Source organism: Macaca mulatta, chromosome 5 (genome assembly GCF_049350105.2).
Source record: "Macaca mulatta isolate MMU2019108-1 chromosome 5, T2T-MMU8v2.0, whole genome shotgun sequence".
NCBI lineage: Eukaryota > Metazoa > Chordata > Mammalia > Primates > Cercopithecidae > Macaca > Macaca mulatta.
The window spans coordinates 78,766,877-78,788,704 of record NC_133410.1 but is presented as its reverse complement, the minus strand read 5'-3'; the positions used below and the strand labels follow the sequence as shown (position 1 = coordinate 78,788,704).

The 21,828-nt window shown below is 39.8% G+C and overlaps 1 protein-coding gene across 8 annotated transcripts in view; it reads left to right on the top strand.

Moving 5' to 3' along the window:
* Positions 1-21,828, top strand: part of KIT (KIT proto-oncogene, receptor tyrosine kinase) — an 89,452-nt gene that overhangs the window by 53,610 nt on the left and 14,014 nt on the right. For 4 of the 8 annotated variants that reach the window (XM_028847982.2, XM_015138653.3, XM_078001515.1 and 1 more), the window contains exons 8-9: positions 12,250-12,364; positions 20,958-21,139. In XM_028847982.2, the coding sequence (XP_028703815.2) occupies positions 12,250-12,364; positions 20,958-21,139 (297 nt within the window). 8 annotated transcript variants of the gene reach the window in all.

The following is a 21,828-nucleotide window of genomic DNA, read 5'->3' as shown; positions in this document are numbered from 1 at the left end:
GTGGGTGGTGTGAACCATTTATAAATGAAGAAAAGAAATAACTGGACAGATTTTTGATTGCTAATCCAGAGTCTTTTGACTATATGAGCATTTCAAAATTTGTGTTTTCTGAATAAGACATTCATACGAGTTTAGATGAAGAAGGTCACATTCATGTAATTAAACACATACCTTTATTACTGGCCTTCCCAGAGTCCTAATATGCTGATGTGACTTTGCCGGAGGGGGCCATGGGATAGGAAGTATATATCCCAAACTTATTTGATCACACAGTTCTCCCTTTTCAAGGGAAACATTAATTATTATCTGAGTTCCAGCAAACAGTTTTGATTACATAGCATTTCACTGGCCCTCAATTCAAGTATCTCTAGATTAATTTCAATGTGAATCAGAAAGTAATAGTATATAGAGGCTGGACGTGGTGGCTCGCACCTGTAATCCCAGCACTTTGGGAGGCCGAAACAGGTGGATAACCTGAGGTTGGGAGTTCGAGACCAGCCTGGCCAACATGGTGAAACCCCTTCTCTACTAAAAATACAAAAATTTAGCTGGGTGTGGTGATGAGTGCATGTGATCCCAGCTACTTGGGAGGCGGAGGCAGGAGAATCACTTGAACCCTGGAGACAGAGGTTGCAGTGAGCTGAGATCGCACCATTGCACTCCAGCCTGGGCGACAGAATGAGAGTCCGTCTCAAAAAAAAAAAGTTATAGTATACAGAGCTTAGTATATTACCCATGGACAAAATTACTTGCTTCTGAAAAGTCTTAATGTTCATCTCGTTTAAGAGATGACTGGAGGTAAATCCATATCCTTGCAAGCATAATATGCATATTCATACAGAATTTTATTGTGGCTGCTCTTGTGTGATGCATCTCAACCTTTCTATGGTAAAAGACTTTCTTTTCTAAGATTCCCAATTCATTGTGGATCAATACTTCTTGTAAAATATAGTAAAAACCAATTACTAGAAAAGTGAAATGAAAAAGAACAGCGATATACAAAATACAGGCTCGGGTTTTTCTATGTTTTAGATTCAATAGATGTAAAAATTACTCTCTGTCAAATTGCTCCTCCTCAGGGCTTCTTCTGAGTTTCTTATTTATCTCCTATGCACCAGCAACAGCAGACCGTGGGTGGGGCCCACTCCACAGACCTCACTTTGAGAGCTCAGTGGTTGGGAATTTTATAAAGCAAGGTGCTTTGTGTTATCGCTGTTTCCCTGGCTTTAAGTCCAAAGGGGCGTTTAGATGTGTCTCTTTTCCTCCTTTTTCATGCTTCCATTTGCCAGTGTGTGGTCTGCCAGTTGGTCATGAGATACTGACCTCAGGAAGGTGTTTCTGACTTTTCTGTGGCAGGGATAAAATTGCTACCATTTTACTTACCAGGCTAATTTGCCATTCCCGCAGTCTCAGTTTTAATCAGTGCTGCTGGTGAACCCGTGCCTATTTGAAACTAGATAGGATATGTTGTTAACCTTCCAAAAGGATATCTTCTTGGATTCCCTGTAGGTAGGAGGCCTTTTCTGCATTCTGGAGTGTGGTTCTCTTAATACCCACCCAGCACTTCCTGAGGTCCCACTGTATTTCACTGGATATACAGATGAGGATCATGTTGGTCCTGACCTCAAGTTAAGCTCTTCAGAAAGTCTCTTCCTTGATGTCAGTTTGTTACAAATAGCAAACTGACAAAGGCATTTATTTCACTTACTTAACACGTTGGATTTCTTGATTGCCAAACGTTTGGACAGAGGTAGTAGCATTTACGTTTGAGCTTTAAACTGTCTCTGAGGTATGTCGCAGTTGCTCTTCACAGATATGGTTAGCTGATTTGTTTGTTGATTTTTTAATTGAAAAAAATTTTAGTTAACATTATTATGTGGTAGTATTCTTTTAAATTTTATTTCAATAGTTTTTGGGTTTTAGTTACATAGATAAGTTCTTTCATGGTGATTTGTGAGATTTTGGTGCATCTGTCACCCAAGCAGTGTACACTGTACCCACGTATAGTCTTTTATCCCTCACCCTCCTTCCACCCTTCTTCCCAGGTCCCCAGAGTTCATTCTATCGTTCTCATGATTTTGCATCCTCATCGCTTAGCTCTTGAGGTAGGATTTTTTTCATGTTAAATTTTAAAATCAAAAGCTAAAATAATTTTACAGTTTTAAACTTAGGATAGTTGTGGCCTTGTTGGCATCATGTTAGCTGAGCCAGTTACATATGTGGGTGTACTGTATGGTTTATTTTGTGAATAAGCTCAGCCTCAAGGACAAAAGGGATTGTGTTCTGCAAAAATCAGAATAATGAATGCATAGTGTTAGTGCCGAAATTCAGCCTACTTTTACTCTGTGACACTAGTGCATAATTGCTTAATAGATTCATCTGCAAGAAATGCTAGTGAAATCCTTGATTTGGCCTGGTTAAATGTTTGGCGGTTAAAAAATCTATTTGTTTTGAAAATTCCACATGAAAATTTCAGTATATTGAATGTGGGGAAAGGGCATGTTTTAATTGCTTATATGGTAGACTTTAAAAAAAATATTGTGCTCTGACAATTTATGTTAAGAAAACCAGTATATAACAACTTGTTAAGCTTAAATGTTCTAATACTGTTTCTAACCTCTCTAATCAAGCCATGATTTACATGGACATGTTGAACTGACTCAGTGACATTTAAGGTGGTTTATAATGGCCAAGAGCTATAACATGGTTGCCATTTTTGAGAACTTCTAGTGGAAACTGATAGGAATTTTCATTAAAAAACAAAGCAAAACCAAAAATTAGTGATTATATCTGCATTGAATTTGCATTACTCTAATTACTTTTGGAATTGCTTATCCAAGATGTGTAAAGAAATCAAGTTCTTAGATCTGAAATGTTTGATATCCTTCAGTGAAAATGGTGATTTGTTTTTCTTGGAAGTGAAAATCAGGAAAAAAGTAGAGTTTTGAAACCTTACCTCAAAGTGCTTTCTTAATAGGCATTACCCTTTCCAAAATTATTGGAAATATTAGAAAAAATGACATTGCCAAGATGCTATGGGTAGCTTATGCTACTTATTTAGGAACTGATGGCCTCTTTGGTTATATTAAATGTCACACAATGAGGTTTTTTGCCAGATCCAGGACAAATAAAAGGCCAAATATGCACTTTAATCCTAATATATCCATTTGGCCTGTTTTCCCACTCCATCTCGTATTTCTTGAATAAATAACAAACTTTATAGTGGACTGAAAGGATAATCACTAAAGTAAATATTTTGTAGGTTTATTTTGGCTTTAATTTTAAATACCCATGTGAATCCCGAAGTAATTTACATAATTGTAGAAATAAATTATGATTGATATGATAAGCCAGTTGTTTTTCAAACCTTTGGAATGATTTTAAGAAGATCCTGTAACCTCAAAGTGGATAGTTCAAAACATGATTTGGTAGCATTTCCAGGGCGGTATTATGCATTTAAAATATGTGGCAAATGGTATTTAGGGATCATAAGTAGATCTCTTTCCCATCTTAAAGGCTTATCCTTTAATGACGATTTCGGCCAGTGCAGTGGGAGTACTGTGATCCTCACGTGGTAGTGACGGGGAGGCAGACATTGAGAACTGAAGGGCTCCCTTTGATCATTAGCCTTACATAGGATGCATTTAATGTTGAGCTAGATTGAAACCCAAATGGCTGCTGAAGTGCACCAAATTAACTCAGAAGTCACCAATTTCACTGAATTTATGGAAGGGTATTAACAGGGAGTTGAGAAACAATTTAAGGAAATGTTAAATAATGTATTATTTCTAAATCACTGCATCATATAATTAACATCCTATCTGTTGTTAGCAATTATTTATAGGTCATACAGTATACCAAAATCAGCCAAAGCAATAAATCACCCAGAATAAGGCCTCTTGATGAGAAAGATCTCCCCTTTGACCATGTTTGCAAAGTCTGGGCTGCCTTTTAGTGTTTTCGGATATAGTTAAATTCAGTTATGGATGGCTGAACCAATTCTAGTGAGAAACTCCTGCAGATAAAGCACATAGCCAACTAGCTTTTGGCCAGTCTACCAGAAGTGATCACAGGTAGACTACTGTCAGTGCATTTGTATTGCTGTTAAAAAACAAAACAAAACAAAAAAAAACCCGAGGCTGGGTGATTTATAAAGAGAAGAGGTTTATTTGGCTCAGAGTTCTGCAGGCTGTAAGAAACATCTGCTTCTGGTGAGGGCTTCAGGAAGCTTCCACTCGTGGTGGAAGGGGAAAGGGAGCAGGCATCACATGGCGAGAGAGCGAGAGAGGAGAAGAAGGGTGCCAGGTTGTTTTTAAAACTCAGATCTCGAGGGAACTAATAGTGCGGTAAGTCACTCATTCCCTCTAGGACAGCACCAAGCTAATCATGAAAGAAAGATCTGTCCCCATGACACAGACACCACCCATCAGGCCCCACCTCCAGTATTCAGGATCAGTTTTTAAACATGAGATTTGAAGGAGACAAATATTCAAACTGTATCATAGACCTGGGAAGCCAGCCATATAGATGACTTCACCTGTTTGCCAGCTCTCCGGGTCACCCACCTGACTGGAATCTCCAAGTACCCTTATCCAGAGTAAAATAATAATGGCAGTCTTGCCTGCAAGGACTGCTCAGATTTGGTCCTTAAGGCCACTGTGCTATTCAGGAAGATCCTCACAAAAAAGAGCGAAGTTACTAGAACTTCAACTTTTTTGGAAGATGGAAATGTCTTCCCACCACTTGACCTATTAGCTTTTTATTTCCATTTTTTAAAAAAATGGTAGGACCTTTCAAAAACATGCGTGTCCAAACCATACTTGTGTTAGAGGCCACAAATTTGAAGACTTGATGTTGATTTTTGCTTGAAAGTCTTTGCTTTTCAGTGTTTTCCCCCATTAGGTGGATTCTGTTAGAGTGACTTCCTCTTATATTAAATAATTAGAATTTTTAAACATTAAATAAAGTGCTGAATAGGACTCCTTTCTGATTTATTTACTTGCTTTTGAGAGTTTGCTCTAAGGCTGCAACAGTAACTGGAACATAGCTTGGTTTGTGTGAACATTTGTATACTGCATATGTTTTTAAATTAAAACAATTTTTTCTTATTACAAAAGCATTATGTGAAGGGTAGAACAATTAGAAAATGTAAATAAGTAAAAATAAAAATCATTTTAAGTTTATTTTTACTTTTTATGTTTCTTTACTTTTTATGGATTACCATTACTAATATTGTTTATTATATATTCCTCCAGACCATTTTTTTAATAAAAATGAGATCATATTGCTTTATAACCTAGATTTTTGGCGCTGCACAACAAAAGCATTGTGAATGTCTTTCTATAACATCATTTTGGCATCTCAGTGTATGGATCTTTTATAATTTCTCTAGCCCATGCGTGATGCAATTTTGAGACATCCGGGAGTGAGGTGGGACTTTGAAATGATGTGACTGAATTTTAAAAGAAACCCGTCAGATGATTATTTAAAGTTTATAATTATCTTGTTTAATCTCTAACGAGTGACCTTGCTTAAGTGGCTAGAAGTTAATAAGGTTATCATCTGTCGTTATTTTTCATGCTCTGTGTCTTCAATATATGATATGGTAGATATACTGTGCTATCTTTCAGGATAGTTTTAAATTAAGGAATAATTTTCAGATCTTCTTAGTGTGGTAACTAATCTATGTAAAAATCATTGCTTGTCTTTTCACATTAATCTTTTTATAGATAATGTGTGTTCATTTGAGATATCTGACAGTGTTTGAACTCTGTTTTTATTTCCTCTTCCTGAACTTGAAATGAGATTTTGTTCTCAAATTGCTTGGGAATTATGAATGTTGTTTTTGATGTGACACTCTAATATCTCTTTCTCCTTATAAAGAGGATCTCTGTGGAGGCAAGAATTGTTATAGATGTTTAAATTGGAAAAAAAAAAGATATAATGGCAACCTACTTTTAAAGTAGAACTTGATTCTCTTCTGTTCTGAAAAAATGTAGCAGATGTAGCTCTGAACTAAGCTAAACATCTTCCCCTCCTCAAAGGTTGGTGTCATTACTGTTCCTCCCTATCTCATAAGAAAGTTGGTCTGGTGGATGTGTTGCTAATTTAGGGGCCCTGATGTAAACACTGAACCTGTAAGAGAACCAGGTAACCTATCTGGATCCATAGCCCTTGGTTGCCCCCGTTTGTGTGGTTTGGCTATTTTTTTATATTGATGGTGGAAAAGCAAGAGAAACAGGTTTAGGTATGTAGCCATATAAACTGCTGGAATTGACTCTAAACTTGGATACATAGACTTTGCTAAAAGCATTGAGTGGCCCCTTTTATATTGTGGAACTTCCACTTTGTGGAGATTTTCTTTTCAATTGAGCCACTTGTTTTTACATCAGATTAGCTTCCTTCATTTACAGGTGTATGCAAGGTCACCTGTAATGTAGTGAAATTTAAATTAATCCAAGAATAGGGACTTAATGTTTCCATGGGCATTCTGTCAATACTCGTCTTCTCCACTTCTGAATTATGTGGCAAAGTGAATTAGCTACTTTTCCAGAGTAGGAAAAAGGAGACTTTGTCCCATGCCTGCACTGCTCGGCAGCAAGCAGAGTGGAATTGTGATGTGTGTACAGGTCTTCTTCCCCACGGCTGGGTGATACAGCAACAGTGCTCCTGTAAATTGAACAGTGATTATGGCTGAAGAAATCTCTGTCCAAGTAGTTTCATCATTTTTCAACATAATCTCGCAATTGGGATATCTTTTTGATTGCTGTTTAGAACAGGGGTTGGTAGAACTATAGTCTGCTGGCCAAAATTGGCCTGTAGCTTGTTTTTGTTTTGTTTTGTTTTTTTGCTTTTGAGACAGAGTCTTGCTCTGTCGCCTGAGCTGAAGTACAGTGGCACAATCTTGGCTCACTGCAACCTCCACTTCCCAGGTTCAAGCAGTTCTCCTGCCTCAGCCTCCTGAGTAGCTGGTATTACAGGCACCCGCCACCATGCCTGGCTTATTTTTGTATTTTTAGTAGAGACAAGGTCTCACCATGTTGGCCAGGCTGGTCTTGAACTCCTGACCTCAAGTGATCCTCCTGCCTTGGCCTCCCAAAGTGCTGGGATTACAGGCGTGAGCCACTGTACCCAGCCTATAACCTGTTTTTGAATGGCTCACAAACTAAGAACGTTATTGAATTTATTTTTGAGTAGTTGAAAAAAATCAGGAGATTTCATGAGACATGAGAGTACAACTCAAATGTTAGTGCCCACGAGGAAAGTTTTATTGAAAACAGCCATGCCTATTTGATTATATGTTGTCTATGAGCACATTTGTCCTACAGCTGCAGAACTGAGTTGCAGGAAAGACCTGATGACCCACAAATCTAAAATAGTCACCTGGAATATTTATCTCACCCCTTTAGAGTAAAACTTTGTTGAGCCCTAGTTGAGAACATCACTTCATTAAGAGAATGATTTTTTCTTTTTAAAATGACAGTCACTGTTAAAGTCAAATAGGTACAGGAGATTGTAGTTGAGTTTTATTTTGTTTGTTAAATAAACTTCTGTTAGTGTCCATATGCCAGTTTCTGGATATCTTTAAGAATGTATAAGACACAGTGTATGTCTAAAATATCTATTCTGGGAATTTTTTAAAAAGTGTAATATTCCTTTTATAAGTAAAGTTGAGTTATTTTTATACTCCAATTTTAGCTGACTTAAATTTCTTTATTATAATGGTATTATGGCATAAGTGTAGGTTTTACACAGACCCCAAGACTGGGATAGTGACAAATTCTGGAAAAGCACTGCTTCATTGCCATTAAACACCAGCAAACCTCAAACTTTAAAAACAGAAATTCATTCTTATGATCCCTCTTCATTTAGTCTTTTATTATTTGGATACTTAAGTGTTTGTGTTTTTTGTCCTGCTGATTATAAAATGTGGTCAAATGCTCATTTATAGCGGAAGTTGGTTAAAGTGGCTGGGGTGAGAGAACTCTACTCAAAAAATGCCTCCCTGCATTTAGATGAAGAAAGCAAGACCCCTTCTACCACTGGCTTGTGTATTCCCTTTCAGCCGCCAGCCCTCAGCTTTGTTGTCTGTATTGTGTTCTTAAAATTCATTTTGTTCTTGCTTTCCACATGGACTGGATGGTGATGAAAAGGAGTATTTTCCAAGATCACAAATCTGTGGGGTAAATCACTGGATGTGTAGGAGTTTTAATTGCAAGAGCAATAAATTCTCAGCAGAGTTACAAGCATCTGAAATCTGCCTACAAGCTGATCGGTGTTGTTGGAGATATCCGAATGACTCAGGTCCACAATGTTTTTAAAGGCAAAAAGGCTATTTTTTTTTTTTTTATCTCCACAGTAAATGCATAACTTATATACCTCTTAGGCTTATCTAAACCTCCAACTTGGGAGGAATTAGGGAATGTGTCATTTGCTATACTGCTTATTGCAGAATATCTAAGAAGCCACAGCTCAGATTTAACCTGGAGAACTGCAGAGTTATGTATCTTTAAAAGCAAGATGTATATTTAATGCCAAACACGGTGCATTGAGGCACTTACAAAATGCAAATGAGCTGAGATTTTCATTTTTAGGAATTAGATTTCTACCTGGCTCATTCTTTATGCATTAAATATTTTCATAATGCAACTTGCCATATACAGCTCATGCCGTACTAGTATGTCTCATCCTTTTCAGAAGGAGGTCTCTTAGCACCAATGTTAGGGAGAGGGCTGGACCGAGGTGAGGCAAGAAAGGCACCTAGAGTGTGAAATGTAAGGAGGTACTCGCACAGGTACCCACTCGTAGGCCTTTTAGGGTTAGTGCCCTTCTTATTTTTATGCTCGGGGTGCTTCTCTTGCCCTACTCTAGTCCTGGCTTTGATAAGGGTTCCTTAAAGGCCCTTTAAAAAAGTACATTGCTGGCTCATATCCTCAGCTTACCAGATCTCTGGAGGTGTGGCCCAGGAATGTGCATTTATCCTCTTCCCTTAGAGAGTCTAAGGCATATTGAAGATTTAGGACCCTGTGAGCTTGGTTGGCCAACCTCAGGCCAACAGGACAAAAGCTGCTCAATTAGCCTTCGGTTATGACCCACCTGGGATAGGAACTTAACAAAACTGCTTAATTAACCGGCACATGGGAACAAGTAGGCCAGCCAGACCACACCGTTGGCAGCCATGGCTGTTGTATAACTGCTACCAGGTGTCACGCTAGAAGGCTTGGATGTTAGAGCACACTTGTAACCAAAGCTAAATGGAATTGATTATGTAATTTTGAGCTGTTCCAATTTTTTAATTAAACAATGTCTTATAGGTTCACTTTCAGCTACCCATTCATTGAAAAATAAAATTAGAAATAAAAGAATAAAATAGAAACTTTTCATAACCCTACTACCCAGAGATAATCATTGTTGACATCATCTTAAAGTGTGCTTTCAGCCCTTCCTCCACCTATTGAGTTAATATTTAATTCCACTAATTTACCATGTAGTGTTATAAGCATTAGGAAGTATGAGTGTTAAGGGAATATAGGTATGAGTACATCTGTTTGTGAACTTAGCTCCTATTTGAGTCCTATTCAGTTATCTCTACCATCTTAGTGTAGACTGATCCCACTCATCATTCATCTCAGTGTTATAAAGAATTCATGTGGTCAGCCACTAGGATTTCTTATCTCATGGCCCTCTATTGCAAAAATAATAGAAATAGTGCCGTATTTACAAAAGTCACCATTAGGCTGTTCTCACAGTTCGCTTCCTGTGATTCTATAATTGAATGCCTTTGGAATCTTAGAGACTTGTTCCTTTGGGTGGGGTCTTCATCATTCAACAGCTCTTACTGTGCGCCTGCTGTGGGTCACACTGAGCTAGGAGTTACAAGTATACTCAATCCATAAGATGTCATTTCTGCCCTGGAGAACATCGAGTCTGATGGAGGAGGCAGACCAAGATCTTGCATACCAGCATCAGGTGTTCATAAATGCTTTGGGAATAAGGAAAGGAGAGAGACCAACTTGGCATCAGAGAGTTTAGGCTTGCTTAGAAAAGGAGGTGACACTTAAACTGAGTCCGGAGAGACCCACAGTATGGCACCTAGAGTCCCCAGCAAATAGCATTATCCTAAGGGTCTGCTGATTTTTTGTGTTGTGTCCTACTTTTCAGCTTGATCACACAGTTGCCCATGATAATTAAATGAAACTTGCCAGATGGATGCTTTCGCAAGACGATGGCTTGTCTTCTTGCTCTATTTGTGAAAGCTGGCACTGGATCCAAACTCTCAAGGATGCCCCTACCTTGAGATTGTTTTGGAGAGTTTCTCTTTTGTGTATATTAGCCAAATGGCCTGCTCATCAGCAGGGCCAGGTTGAGTGACAGGTGGGTGTGTCATGCATGTGGATACTCTGATCTCTGCCTACTCATTTGCCTCCAGGGAGGTGAGATGCTGAGAGGTTGTTCTACAAAGATGTCATTTATCAGTGTTACCTTCCTTTGGGGAAATAAACTTCCTAAGTTTCTGATCTGTCAATCTTTCCTTCTCACTGCTTTTATTTTCCCTATCAGTTGTAACATAATTGATGTTGAATTCCCTGTGCATTGGGTTAAAATATATACCTTATCAGACTATTTTAAAGAAGGAATTTTTAGATTATTGAGGAGAATAGAGTGGCAAATACAGTTCATTTCATTTGTAGTGAAATTAATTATTCAAGAAAGGTAGATATTCTGATTATAAAAGAATAACTCAGGAATAATAGTAATAAAAAATTTTCTTTTTGAGATGGAGTCCTACTCTGTCACCCAGGGCTGGAGTGCAGTGGTGGTCACTGCAACCTCTGCCTCCCAGGTTCAAGCCATCCTCCTGCCTCAGCCTACCGAGTAGCTGGGACTACAGGCGCATGCCATCATGCCCAGCTAATTTTTGTGTTTTTAGTGGAGATGCAGTTTCACCGTGTTGCCCAGGCTAGTCTCCAACTCCTGACCTCAGGTAATCCACTGCCTCAGCCTCCCAAAGTGTGCTGAGATTGTAGGCTTGAGCCACCGTGCCCAGCAATAATAATAATAAATAACTGTTTCATTTCTATAAGTCATTCTTAGCTCTCTCTATGTGCCATCTCATTTAATTGTCTCAATATCCCTATGAGACGGGCACAGTTATTATTCCCATTTTACACATAAGGAAACAAAAATTTAGAGAGATGTAGAAACTTACTCAAGTTCAAAGACCTGAGAAATGTAAGAGCTGGTATTCAGATGTGTCCACTATGCATGGGGCTCCCGTAATTCTGTGCTTAGACTTGGCACAATCAATGCTGTACTCCAAGTACAGGATGAGCATATCACCATCCCTGCCATCCTGATGCTTCTGTTGAGCTTATTTATTCTCAAAGGGTTAGAATCCTTCAGATGTATTGCTATCGAAACCACCGAGTGCATCTTCCTTTCACTTTGTAAATAACTTCAAAAATTAGAAATTCTTGAGTATCAGCTGGTTATTGTAGTTACATAGAAATACCAAATTAGAGCATTTCTGCTGTTACAGTGAATATATTCAGATATATATATATATATTCAGGTTCATATATACATAAATACATAAATCTTGGGCTGGTTTTCTCTTCTAGTTTTCTGTTCATATTTTGCATTTGAAACAAAGATTTGAAGTAAAGCCCATATTGTATTTTACTCTTTATGTTCTAGCTTCTGTGTAAATAGAGTGATGCAGCTTTTAATCAGCACCACCCTTCCACCCCGGAAAAGGAGACAATTCTTGTAAGAGCAAAGAGTGGGGCTTATCTTTTCCTCTAACAACTCCTAATTTCATCCATTCCAGTTCCCACAATAACTTGAAATTCCTAGGGCAGGTACAGTTGCTTGAAATCCCATTGGCAGGAATCCTTTAAAGTGGATTTTTACCTATAGAGCCCTTTGGAGTCCTGGAGTCTTGATTAGAAGCAGTCTTTCAGATCCCCACTCCCTGAAAGCAGAAACTCTGCAGTTGGCCCTGCGACCTCTGCCTCAGCCATCTGCTCTGGCGCTGGGCCACTGTCGCTGGGAAAGCCTTTCTGGGTTGGACCCTGACAGCCGCCTCCTTGTACCTTCCACTCCCTGGTTCAGATTCTGCCCTTTGAACGTGCTCCCTCAGCCTCCTCAGCAGCCTCAGGAAGGTTGTAGGGATTAGACAGGGAGTGAAGTGAATGTCGCTGAGGTTTTTCAGCACTCTGACATATGGCCACTTCTGTTTTCCTGCAGCAAAACCAGAAATCCTGACTTACGACAGGCTCGTGAATGGCATGCTCCAATGTGTGGCAGCAGGATTCCCAGAACCCACAATAGATTGGTATTTTTGTCCGGGAACTGAGCAGAGGTGAGATGATTATTTTTGGCACTGTTTATAATGCAGAGAGGAAGGACTGTAGTTCACTTGAATTTCAAATATGTTTTCTGATTTTTTTTTTTTTAAAAAAAGCTTTGTTTTGATTATTTTTTTTTTTTCTAGCCATGTGGCTTTTTAGAAGGGATAATTGCTGTATTTTTCTTGGTAGACATTAATTTTGTTTGCTGAAAAATGATTACTGAATGACTTCTCTATTTTGGTGGTTATCTTTCTGGATTTATCATGCAATTTCTAGCCTGCAGGTAGATAAAGCAATTTTGCAGGACAGAGTAATTAGATTTCCATTCTATACACAGGAGGTAATGTGTGTGGGAAATGTGACTGTAGTTATCATGAAAAAATTACCTCAGTAGTTAATTGCCAAGTTACCAAAAAGTAATGATCGCACAATTACAACATACATATGGCGTTTGCAAGCGACCGCTTTTAAAAAGGGTTTCTTCTTGATTAGGTGCCCAGCCCCTGAACAGAGAACATCTGGCACTGTGCTGCTTGCCCCTCACCATCCACACTTAAGCCTTAAATTGTCCTTTTGCGTTACCTGAAGACGAAAATGGGGTCACTATAGCTGTTTTCATCCATCAATTGCTATTTTATGCTCAGGCTTTAAAAGCCCAGGTTAACGTCACAATTGAATAGTCAGTATGATCGCGAAAATTTTATTTTTCATGGAATAAGCCTCTTTATCACAACAAGTTGGAAGGGGTTACATCAGATTGCTGTTTTCAGCTGGATTTTAGGAGAGTGTTTTCTTTCTTTTTTTTTTTTTTAATTTATTTATTATTATTATACTTTAAGTTGCAGGGTACATGTGCATAACGTGCAGGTTTGTTACATATGTATACTTGTGCCATGTTGGTGTGCTGCACCCATCAACTCATCATTTACATCAGGTATAACTCCCAGTGCAATCCCTCCCCCCTCCCCCCTCCCCATGATAGGCCCCTGTGTGTGATGTTCCCGTTCCTGAGTCCAAGTGATCTTATTGTTCAGTTCCCACCTATGAGTGAGAACATGTGGTGTTTGGTTTTCTGTTCTTGTGATAGTTTGCTAAGAATGATGGTTTCCAGCTGCATCCATGTCCCTACAAAGGATGCAAACTCATCCTTTTTGATGGCTGCATAGTATTCCATGGTGTATATGTGCCACATTTTCTTAATCCAATCTGTCACTGATGGACATTTGGGTTGATTCCAAGTCTTTGCTATTGTGAATAGTGCTGCAATAAACATACGTGTGCATGTGTCTTTATAGCAGCATAATTTATAATCCTTTGGGTATATACCCAGTAATGGGATGGCTGGGTCATATGGTACATCTAGTTCTAGATCCTTGAGGAATCGCCATACTGTTTTCCATAATGGTTGAACTAGTTTACAATCCCACCAACAGTGTAAAAGTGTTCCTATTTCTCCACATCCTCTCCAGCACCTGTTGTTTCCTGACTTTTTAATGATCGCCATTCTAACTGGTGTGAGATGGTATCTCATTGTGGTTTTGATTTGCATTTCTCTGATGGCCAGTGATGATGAGCATTTTTTCATGTGTCTGTTGGCTGTATGAATGTCTTCTTTTGAGAAATGTCTTTTCATATCCTTTGCCCACTTTTTGATGGGGTTGTTTGTTTTTTTCTTGTAAATTTGTTTGAGTTCTTTGTAGGTTCTGGATATTAGCCCTTTGTCAGATGAGTAGATTGCAAAAATTTTCTCCCATTCTGTAGGTTGCCTCTTCACTCTGATGGTAGTTTCTTTTGCTGTGCAGAAGCTCTTTAATTTAATGAGATCCCATTTGTCAATTTTGGCTTTTGCTGCCGTTGCTTTTGGTGTTTTAGACATGAAGTCTTTGCCCATGCCTATGTCCTGAATGGTACTACCTAGGTTTTCCTCTAGGATTTTTATGGTATTAGGTCTAACATTTAAGTCTCTAATCCATCTTGAATTAATTTTCGTATAAGGAGTAAGGAAAGGATCCAGTTTCAGCTTTCTACTTATGGCTAGCCAATTTTCCCAGCACCATTTATTAAATAGGGAATCCTTTCCCCATTTCTTGTTTCTCTCAGGTTTGTCAAAGATCAGATGGCTGTAGATGTGTGGTATTATTTCTGAGGACTCTGTTCTGTTCCATTGGTCTATATCTCTGTTTTGGTACCAGTACCATGCTGTTTTGGTTACTGTAGCCTTGTAGTATAGTTTGAAGTCAGGTAGCGTGATGCCTCCAGCTTTGTTCTTTTGATTTAGGATTGTCTTGGAGATGCGGGCTCTTTTTTGGTTCCATATGAACTTTAAAGCAGTTTTTTCCAATTCTGTGAAGAAACTCATTGGTAGCTTGATGGGGATGGCACTGAATCTATAAATAACCTTGGGCAGTATGGCCATTTTCACGATATTGATTCTTCCTATCCATGAGCATGGTATGTTCTTCCATTTGTTTGTGTCCTCTTTTATTTCACTGAGCAGTGGTTTGTAGTTCTCCTTGAAGAGGTCCTTTACATCCCTTGTAAGTTGGATTCCTAGGTATTTTATTCTCTTTGAAGCAATTGTGAATGGAAGTTCATTCCTGATTTGGCTCTCTGTTTGTCTGTTACTGGTGTATAAGAATGCTTGTGATTTTTGCACATTAATTTTGTATCCTGAGACTTTGCTGAAGTTGCTTATCAGCTTAAGGAGATTTTGGGCTGAGACAATGGGGTTTTCTAAATATACAATCATGTCATCTGCAAAGAGGGACAATTTGACTTCTTCTTTTCCTAACTGAATACCCTTGATTTCTTTCTCTTGCCTAATTGCCCTAGCCAGAACTTCCAACACTATGTTGAATAGGAGTGGTGAGAGAGGGCATCCCTGTCTTGTGCCAGTTTTCAAAGGGAATTTTTCCAGTTTTTGCCCATTCAGTATGATATTGGCTGTGGGTTTGTCATAAATAGCTGTTATTATTTTGAGGTACGTTCCATCAATACCGAATTTATTGAGCGTTTTTAGCATGAAGGGCTGCTGAATTTTGTCAAAAGCCTTTTCTGCATCTATTGAGATAATCATGTGGTTCTTGTCTTTGGTTCTGTTTATATGCTGGATTATGTTTATTGATTTGCGAATGTTGAACCAGCCTTGCATCCCAGGGATGAAGCCCACTTGATCATGGTGGATAAGCTTTTTGATGTGTTGCTGAATCCGGTTTGCCAGTATTTTATTGAGGATTTTTGCATCGATGTTCATCAGGGATATTGGTCTAAAATTCTCTTTTTTTGTTGTGTCTCTGCCAGGCTTTGGTATCAGGATGATGTTGGCCTCATAAAATGAGTTAGGGAGGATTCCCTCTTTTTCTATTGATTGGAATAGTTTCAGAAGGAATGGTACCAACTCCTCCTTGTACCTCTGGTAGAATTCAGCTGTGAATCCATCTGGTCCTGGACTTTTTTTGGTTGGTAGGCTATTAATTATTGCCTCAATTTCAGAGCCTGCTATTGGTCTATTCAGGGATTCAACTTCTTCCTGGTTTAGTCTTGGAAGAGTGTAAGTGTCCAGGAAATTATCCATTTCTTCTAGATTTTCCAGTTTATTTGCGTAGAGGTGTTTATAGTATTCTCTGATGGTAGTTTGTATTTCTGTGGGGTCGGTGGTGATATCCCCTTTATCATTTTTAATTGCGTCGATTTGATTCTTCTCTCTTTTCTTCTTTATTAGTCTTGCTAGTGGTCTGTCAATTTTGTTGATCTTTTCAAAAAACCAACTCCTGGATTCATTGATTTTTTGGAGAGTTTTTTGTGTCTCTATCTCCTTCAGTTCTGCTCTGATCTTAGTTATTTCTAGCCTTCTGCTAGCTTTCGAATGTGTTTGCTCTTGCTTCTCTAGTTCTTTTAATTGCGATGTTAGAGTGTCAATTTTAGATCTTTCCTGCTTTCTCTTGTGGGCATTTAGTGCTATAAATTTCCCTCTACACACTGCTTTAAATGTGTCCCAGAGATTCTGGTATGTTGTATCTTTGTTCTCATTGGTTTCAAAGAACATCTTTATTTCTGCCTTCATTTCGTTATGTACCCAGTAGTCATTCAGGAGCAGATTGTTCAGTTTCCATGTAGTTGAGCGGTTTTGATTGAGTTTCTTAGTCCTGAGTTCTAGTTTGATTGCACTGTGGTCTGAGAGACAGTTTGTTATAATTTCTGTTCTTGTACATTTGCTGAGGAGTGCTTTACTTCCAATTACGTGGTCGATTTTGGAGTAAGTACGATGTGGTGCTGAGAAGAATGTATATTCTGTTGATTTGGGGTGGAGAGTTCTATAGATGTCTATTAGGTCTGCTTGCTGCAGAGATGAGTTCAATTCCTGGATATCCTTGTTAACTTTCTGTCTCGTTGATCTGTCTAATGTTGACAGTGGAGTGTTGAAGTCTCCCATTATTATTGTATGGGAGTCTAAGTCTCTTTGTAAGTCTCTAAGGACTTGCTTTATGAATCTGGGTGCTCCTGTATTGGGTGCATATATATTTAGGATAGTTAGCTCTTCCTGTTGAATTGATCCCTTTACCATTATGTAATGGCCTTCTTTGTCTCTTTTGATCTTTGATGGTTTAAAGTCTTGTTTTATCAGAGACTAGTATTGCAACCCCCGCTTTTTTTTGTTCTCCATTTGCTTGGTAAATCTTCCTCCATCCCTCTATTTTGAGCCTATGTATGTCTCTGCATGTGAGATGGGTCTCCTGAATACAGCAGACTGATGGGTCTTGACTCTTTATCCAGTTTGCCAGTCTGTGTCTTTTAATTGGAGCATTTAGTCCATTTACATTTAAGGTTAAGATTGTTATGTGTGAACTTGATCCTGCCATTATGATATTAACTGGTTATTTTGCTCGTTAGTTGATGCAGTTTCTTCCTAGCCTCGATGGTCTTTACATTTTGGCATGTTTTTGCAATGGCTGGTACCGGTTGTTCCTTTCCATGTTTAGTGCTTCCTTCAGGGTCTCTTGTAAGGCAGGCCTAGTGGTGACAAAATCTCTAAGCATTTGCTTATCTGTAAAGGATTTTATTTCTCCTTCACTTATGAAACTTAGTTTGGCTGGATATGAAATTCTGGGTTTAAAATTCTTTTCTTTAAGAATGTTGAATATTGGCCCCCACTCTCTTCTGGCTTGGAGAGTTTCTGCCGAGAGATCTGCTGTTAGTCTGATGGGCTTCCCTTTGTGGGTAACCCGACCTTTCTCTCTGGCTGCCCTTAAGATTTTTTCCTTCATTTCAACTTTGGTGAATCTGGCAATTATGTGTCTTGGAGTTGCTCTTCTCGAGGAGTATCTTTGTGGCGTTCTCTGTATTTCCTGGATTTGAATGTTGGCCTGCCCTACTAGGTTGGGGAAGTTCTCCTGGATGATATCCTGAAGAGTGTTTTCCAACTTGGTTCCATTTTCCCCCTCACTTTCAGGCACCCCAATCAGACGTAGATTTGGTCTTTTTACATAATCCCATACTTCTCGCAGGCTTTGTTCATTTCTTTTTCTTCTTTTTTCTTTTGGTTTCTCTTCTCGCTTCATTTCATTCATTTGATCCTCAATCGCAGATACTCTTTCTTCCAGTTGATCGAGTCGGTTACTGAAACTTGTGCATTTGTCACGTATTTCTCGTGTCATGGTTTTCATCTCTTTCATTTTGTTTATGACCTTCTCTGCATTAATTACTCTAGCCATCAATTCTTCCACTTTTTTTTCAAGATTTTTAGTTTCTTTGCGCTGGGTACGTAATTCCTCCTTTAGCTCTGAGAAATTTGATGGACTGAAGCCTTCTTCTCTCATCTCGTCAAAGTCATTCTCCGTCCAGCTTTGATCCGTTGCTGGCGATGAGCTGCGCTCCTTTGCCGGGGGAGATGCGCTCTTATTTTTGGAATTTCCAGCTTTTCTGCCCTGCTTTTTCCCCATCTTTGTGGTTTTATCTGCCTCTGGTCTTTGATGATGGTGATGTACTGATGGGGTTTTGGTGTAGGTGTCCTTCCTGTTTGATAGTTTTCCTTCTAACAGTCAGGACCCTCAGCTGTAGGTCTGTTGGAGATTGCTTGAGGTCCACTCCAGACCCTGTTTGCCTGGGTATCAGCAGCAGAGGCTGCAGAAGATAGAATATTTCTGAACAGCGAGTGTACCTGTCTGATTCTTGCTTTGGAAGCTTCCTCTCAGGGGTGTACTCCACCCTGTGAGGTGTGGGGTGTCAAACTGCCCCTAGTGGGGGATGTCTCCCAGTTAGGCTACTCAGGGGTCAGGGACCCACTTGAGCAGGGAGTCTGTCCCTTCTCAGATCTCAACCTCCGTATTGGGAGATCCACTGCTCTCTTCAAAGCTGTCAGACAGAGTCGTTTGCGTCTGCAGAGGTTTCGGCTGTGTTTGTTATTGCCCTGTCCCCAGAGGTGGAGTCTACAGAGACAGGCAGTTTTCCTTGAGCTGCTGTGAGCTCCACCCAGTTCGAGCTTCCCAGCAGCTTTGTTTACCTACTTAAGCCTCAGCAATGGCGGGCGCCCCTCCCCCAGCCTCGCTGCTGCCTTGCCAGTAGATCACAGACTGCTGTGCTAGCAATGAGGGAGGCTCCGTGGGTGTGGGATATGATCTCCTGGTGTGCCTGTTTGCTTAAAGCGCAGTATTGGGGTGGGAGTTACCCCATTTTCCAGGTGTTGTGTGTCTCAGTTCCCCTGGCTAGGAAAAGGGATTCCCTTCCCCCTTGAGCTTCCCAGGTGAGGCAATGCTCGCCCTGCTTCAGCTCTCGCTGGTCGGGCTGCAGCAGCTGACCAGCACCGATCGTCCGGCACTCCCCAGTGAGATGAACCCAGTACCTCAGTTGAAAATGGCCGGGCGCGGTGGCTCAAGCCTGTAATCCCAGCACTTTGGGAGGCCGAGACGGGCGGATCACAAGGTCAGGAGATCGAGACCATCCTGGCTAACACGGTGAAACCCCGTCTCTACTAAAAAATACAAAAACCTAGCCGGGCGAGGTGGCGGGCACCTGTAGTCCCAGCTACTCGGGAGGCTGAGGCAGGAGAATGGCGTGAACCCGGGAGGCGGAGCTTGCAGTGAGCTGAGATCCGGCCACTGCACTCCAGTCTGGGCGACAAAGCGAGACTCTGTCTCAACAAAAAAAAAAAAAAAAGAAAATGCAGAAATCACCGGTCTTCTGTGTCGCTCGTGCTGGGAGTTGGAGACTGGAGCTGTTCCTATTCGGCCATCTTGCTCCAAGAGTGTTTTCTTTTGGGGAATACTAAGGAGCCCCTGGGAGGAATGACCACAGCGGAAGCAAGCCCTGTAGTTACAGGCATTAATTCAGTAGATACACAGGGAGTGGCGAGTGTGTACCAGACACTGTTCTAATGGACAGAACATACCCAAGTCTTTTTGCCTTTATGAGTTTATATTCTAGTGCAGGGGTGTTCAATCTTTTGGCTTCCCTGGGCCACATAGGAAGAAAACGACTGTCTTAGGCCGCACATAAAAAACAGTAACACTAATGATAGCTGATGAGCTAAAACAAAAATTGCAAACAAAACTCATAATGTTTTAAGCTTTATGAATTTGTGTTGGGTCGCATTCAAAGCTGTTGTGAGCCACATGTGGGCTGCAGGTGGGACAAGCTTGTTCTAGTGGGTAGAGACACATAATAGATGGAATAAACAGTGAATGTATGTAGGTGTTAAGAAGGGAAACAGGAAATAGCTAGGTGTTTAGAATAGGGAAGTTGGGGTCTGGCTCATGAAAAGATCCCTTGCAGTGGTGGTCTCAGCCACTTGCAGTACAACTAGGCCTTCCTGCTTAGAACTCACACTTCGGTCATCACTCTGACTATTTCCTGGTCTACATTCTTGATTTTTTTGTTGTTGTTGAGACGGAGTCTCACTCTGTTGCCCAGGCTGGAGTACAGTGGAGTGATCTTGGCTCACTGCAACCTCTGCCTCCTGGGTTCAAGTGATTCTCCTGCCTCAGCCTCTGAGTAGCTGGGATTACAGGTGCCTGCCACCACGCCCAACTAATTTCTGTATTTTTAGTAGAGATAGAGTTTCACTGTGTTGGCCAGTCTGGTCTCGAACTCCTGACTTCAGGTGATCTGCCCGCCTCGGCCTTCTAAAGTGCTGAGATTATAGGTGTGAGCTACTGCGCTCAGTCCCTTGAAGATTTTTTATGATTTCCTCCTCTATGCTATTTATTTTCAACCATTCATGTACCCTTTTGAAGCTTGTTTATTTTAGGGATCTGCTGTGTACCAGCATATATGCCTGCCATTTTATTGAATTCCTTTCCAGTCCTTTCAGTAACCCTCTGCAATGGGTATTACCATCCCCGTTTTACAGTGGTAGAAACTCAGTCTTTAACTCATCAGGATTCAAACCCACATCTGACTCCAAAGCCTCCTCTGCCCTTTCTTCTCTTCCCCAGTGCTTTTTTCACTCACTAGGTCACCAAAGTGCTTATTCTTAGACACTTGTAAAAGGACATTTTCTGTTGATTATGAACCTCTAACTTTGTTTTAAAAGTGTGCCACGTCCCAAGGGTCTTATGTATTTATTTATTTTCCTAGAGTAAACCTGGGCTTTTGTTTTCTTCCCTTTAGATGCTCTGCTTCTGTACTGCCAGTGGATGTGCAGACACTAAACGCATCTGGGCCACCGTTTGGAAAACTAGTGGTTCAGAGTTCCATAGATTCTAGTGCATTCAAGCACAATGGCACGGTTGAATGTAAGGCTTACAACGATGTGGGCAAGACTTCTGCCTATTTTAACTTTGCATTTAAAGGTAACAACAAAGGTATATTTCTTTTTAATCCAATTTAAGGGGATGTTTAGGCTCTGTCTACCATATCAATCATGATTTTAAGTTCATTCCAACATTGACCATGTCATTTCTGGTAATACGTACATCACACCATACTGTCATCAAACTCGCTATGTTTCATTTTGTACTAGCTTGTTAAGTATATGTTTTTACCAGAGCACTTTTAACCATGCTACTTTATATATTTTATATGTATGTGCGCCTCTTTTATATTAGTTGTATATTTACAATTGTCTCCATTAAAAAGGGGTAGAGAAAGCAAATGGGGGGGAATATATTTACCTTACACCCAAACAGAATTAGAACAATCTAACATTTAAATTCAATTAAAAATTTCAATTATTTAAAGTGAATTATTTTAACACTTTGCCAGACACTGTATCCAAAAGTTAACACTGCCTTTATGAAGTCATGTTAGCAAGTTATTTCTTTAAAATATTTAAAATTTGATTCATGTGTGACTAACTCTCTTAACATAAGTTAAAAGTTCCTTGTGGGCAAATTGCTGAATTGGTACAAAGTGGGAAGACAAAGAAAGTGGGCACTTACTTTTTAGGCCTTCTTGGGTTTTGTTTGTTTTTTGTGTTTTTTTTGTTTGTTTTGTTTGTTTGTTTGTTTGTTTTTTTGAGTCAGCAAAGACTAGTGCCAAA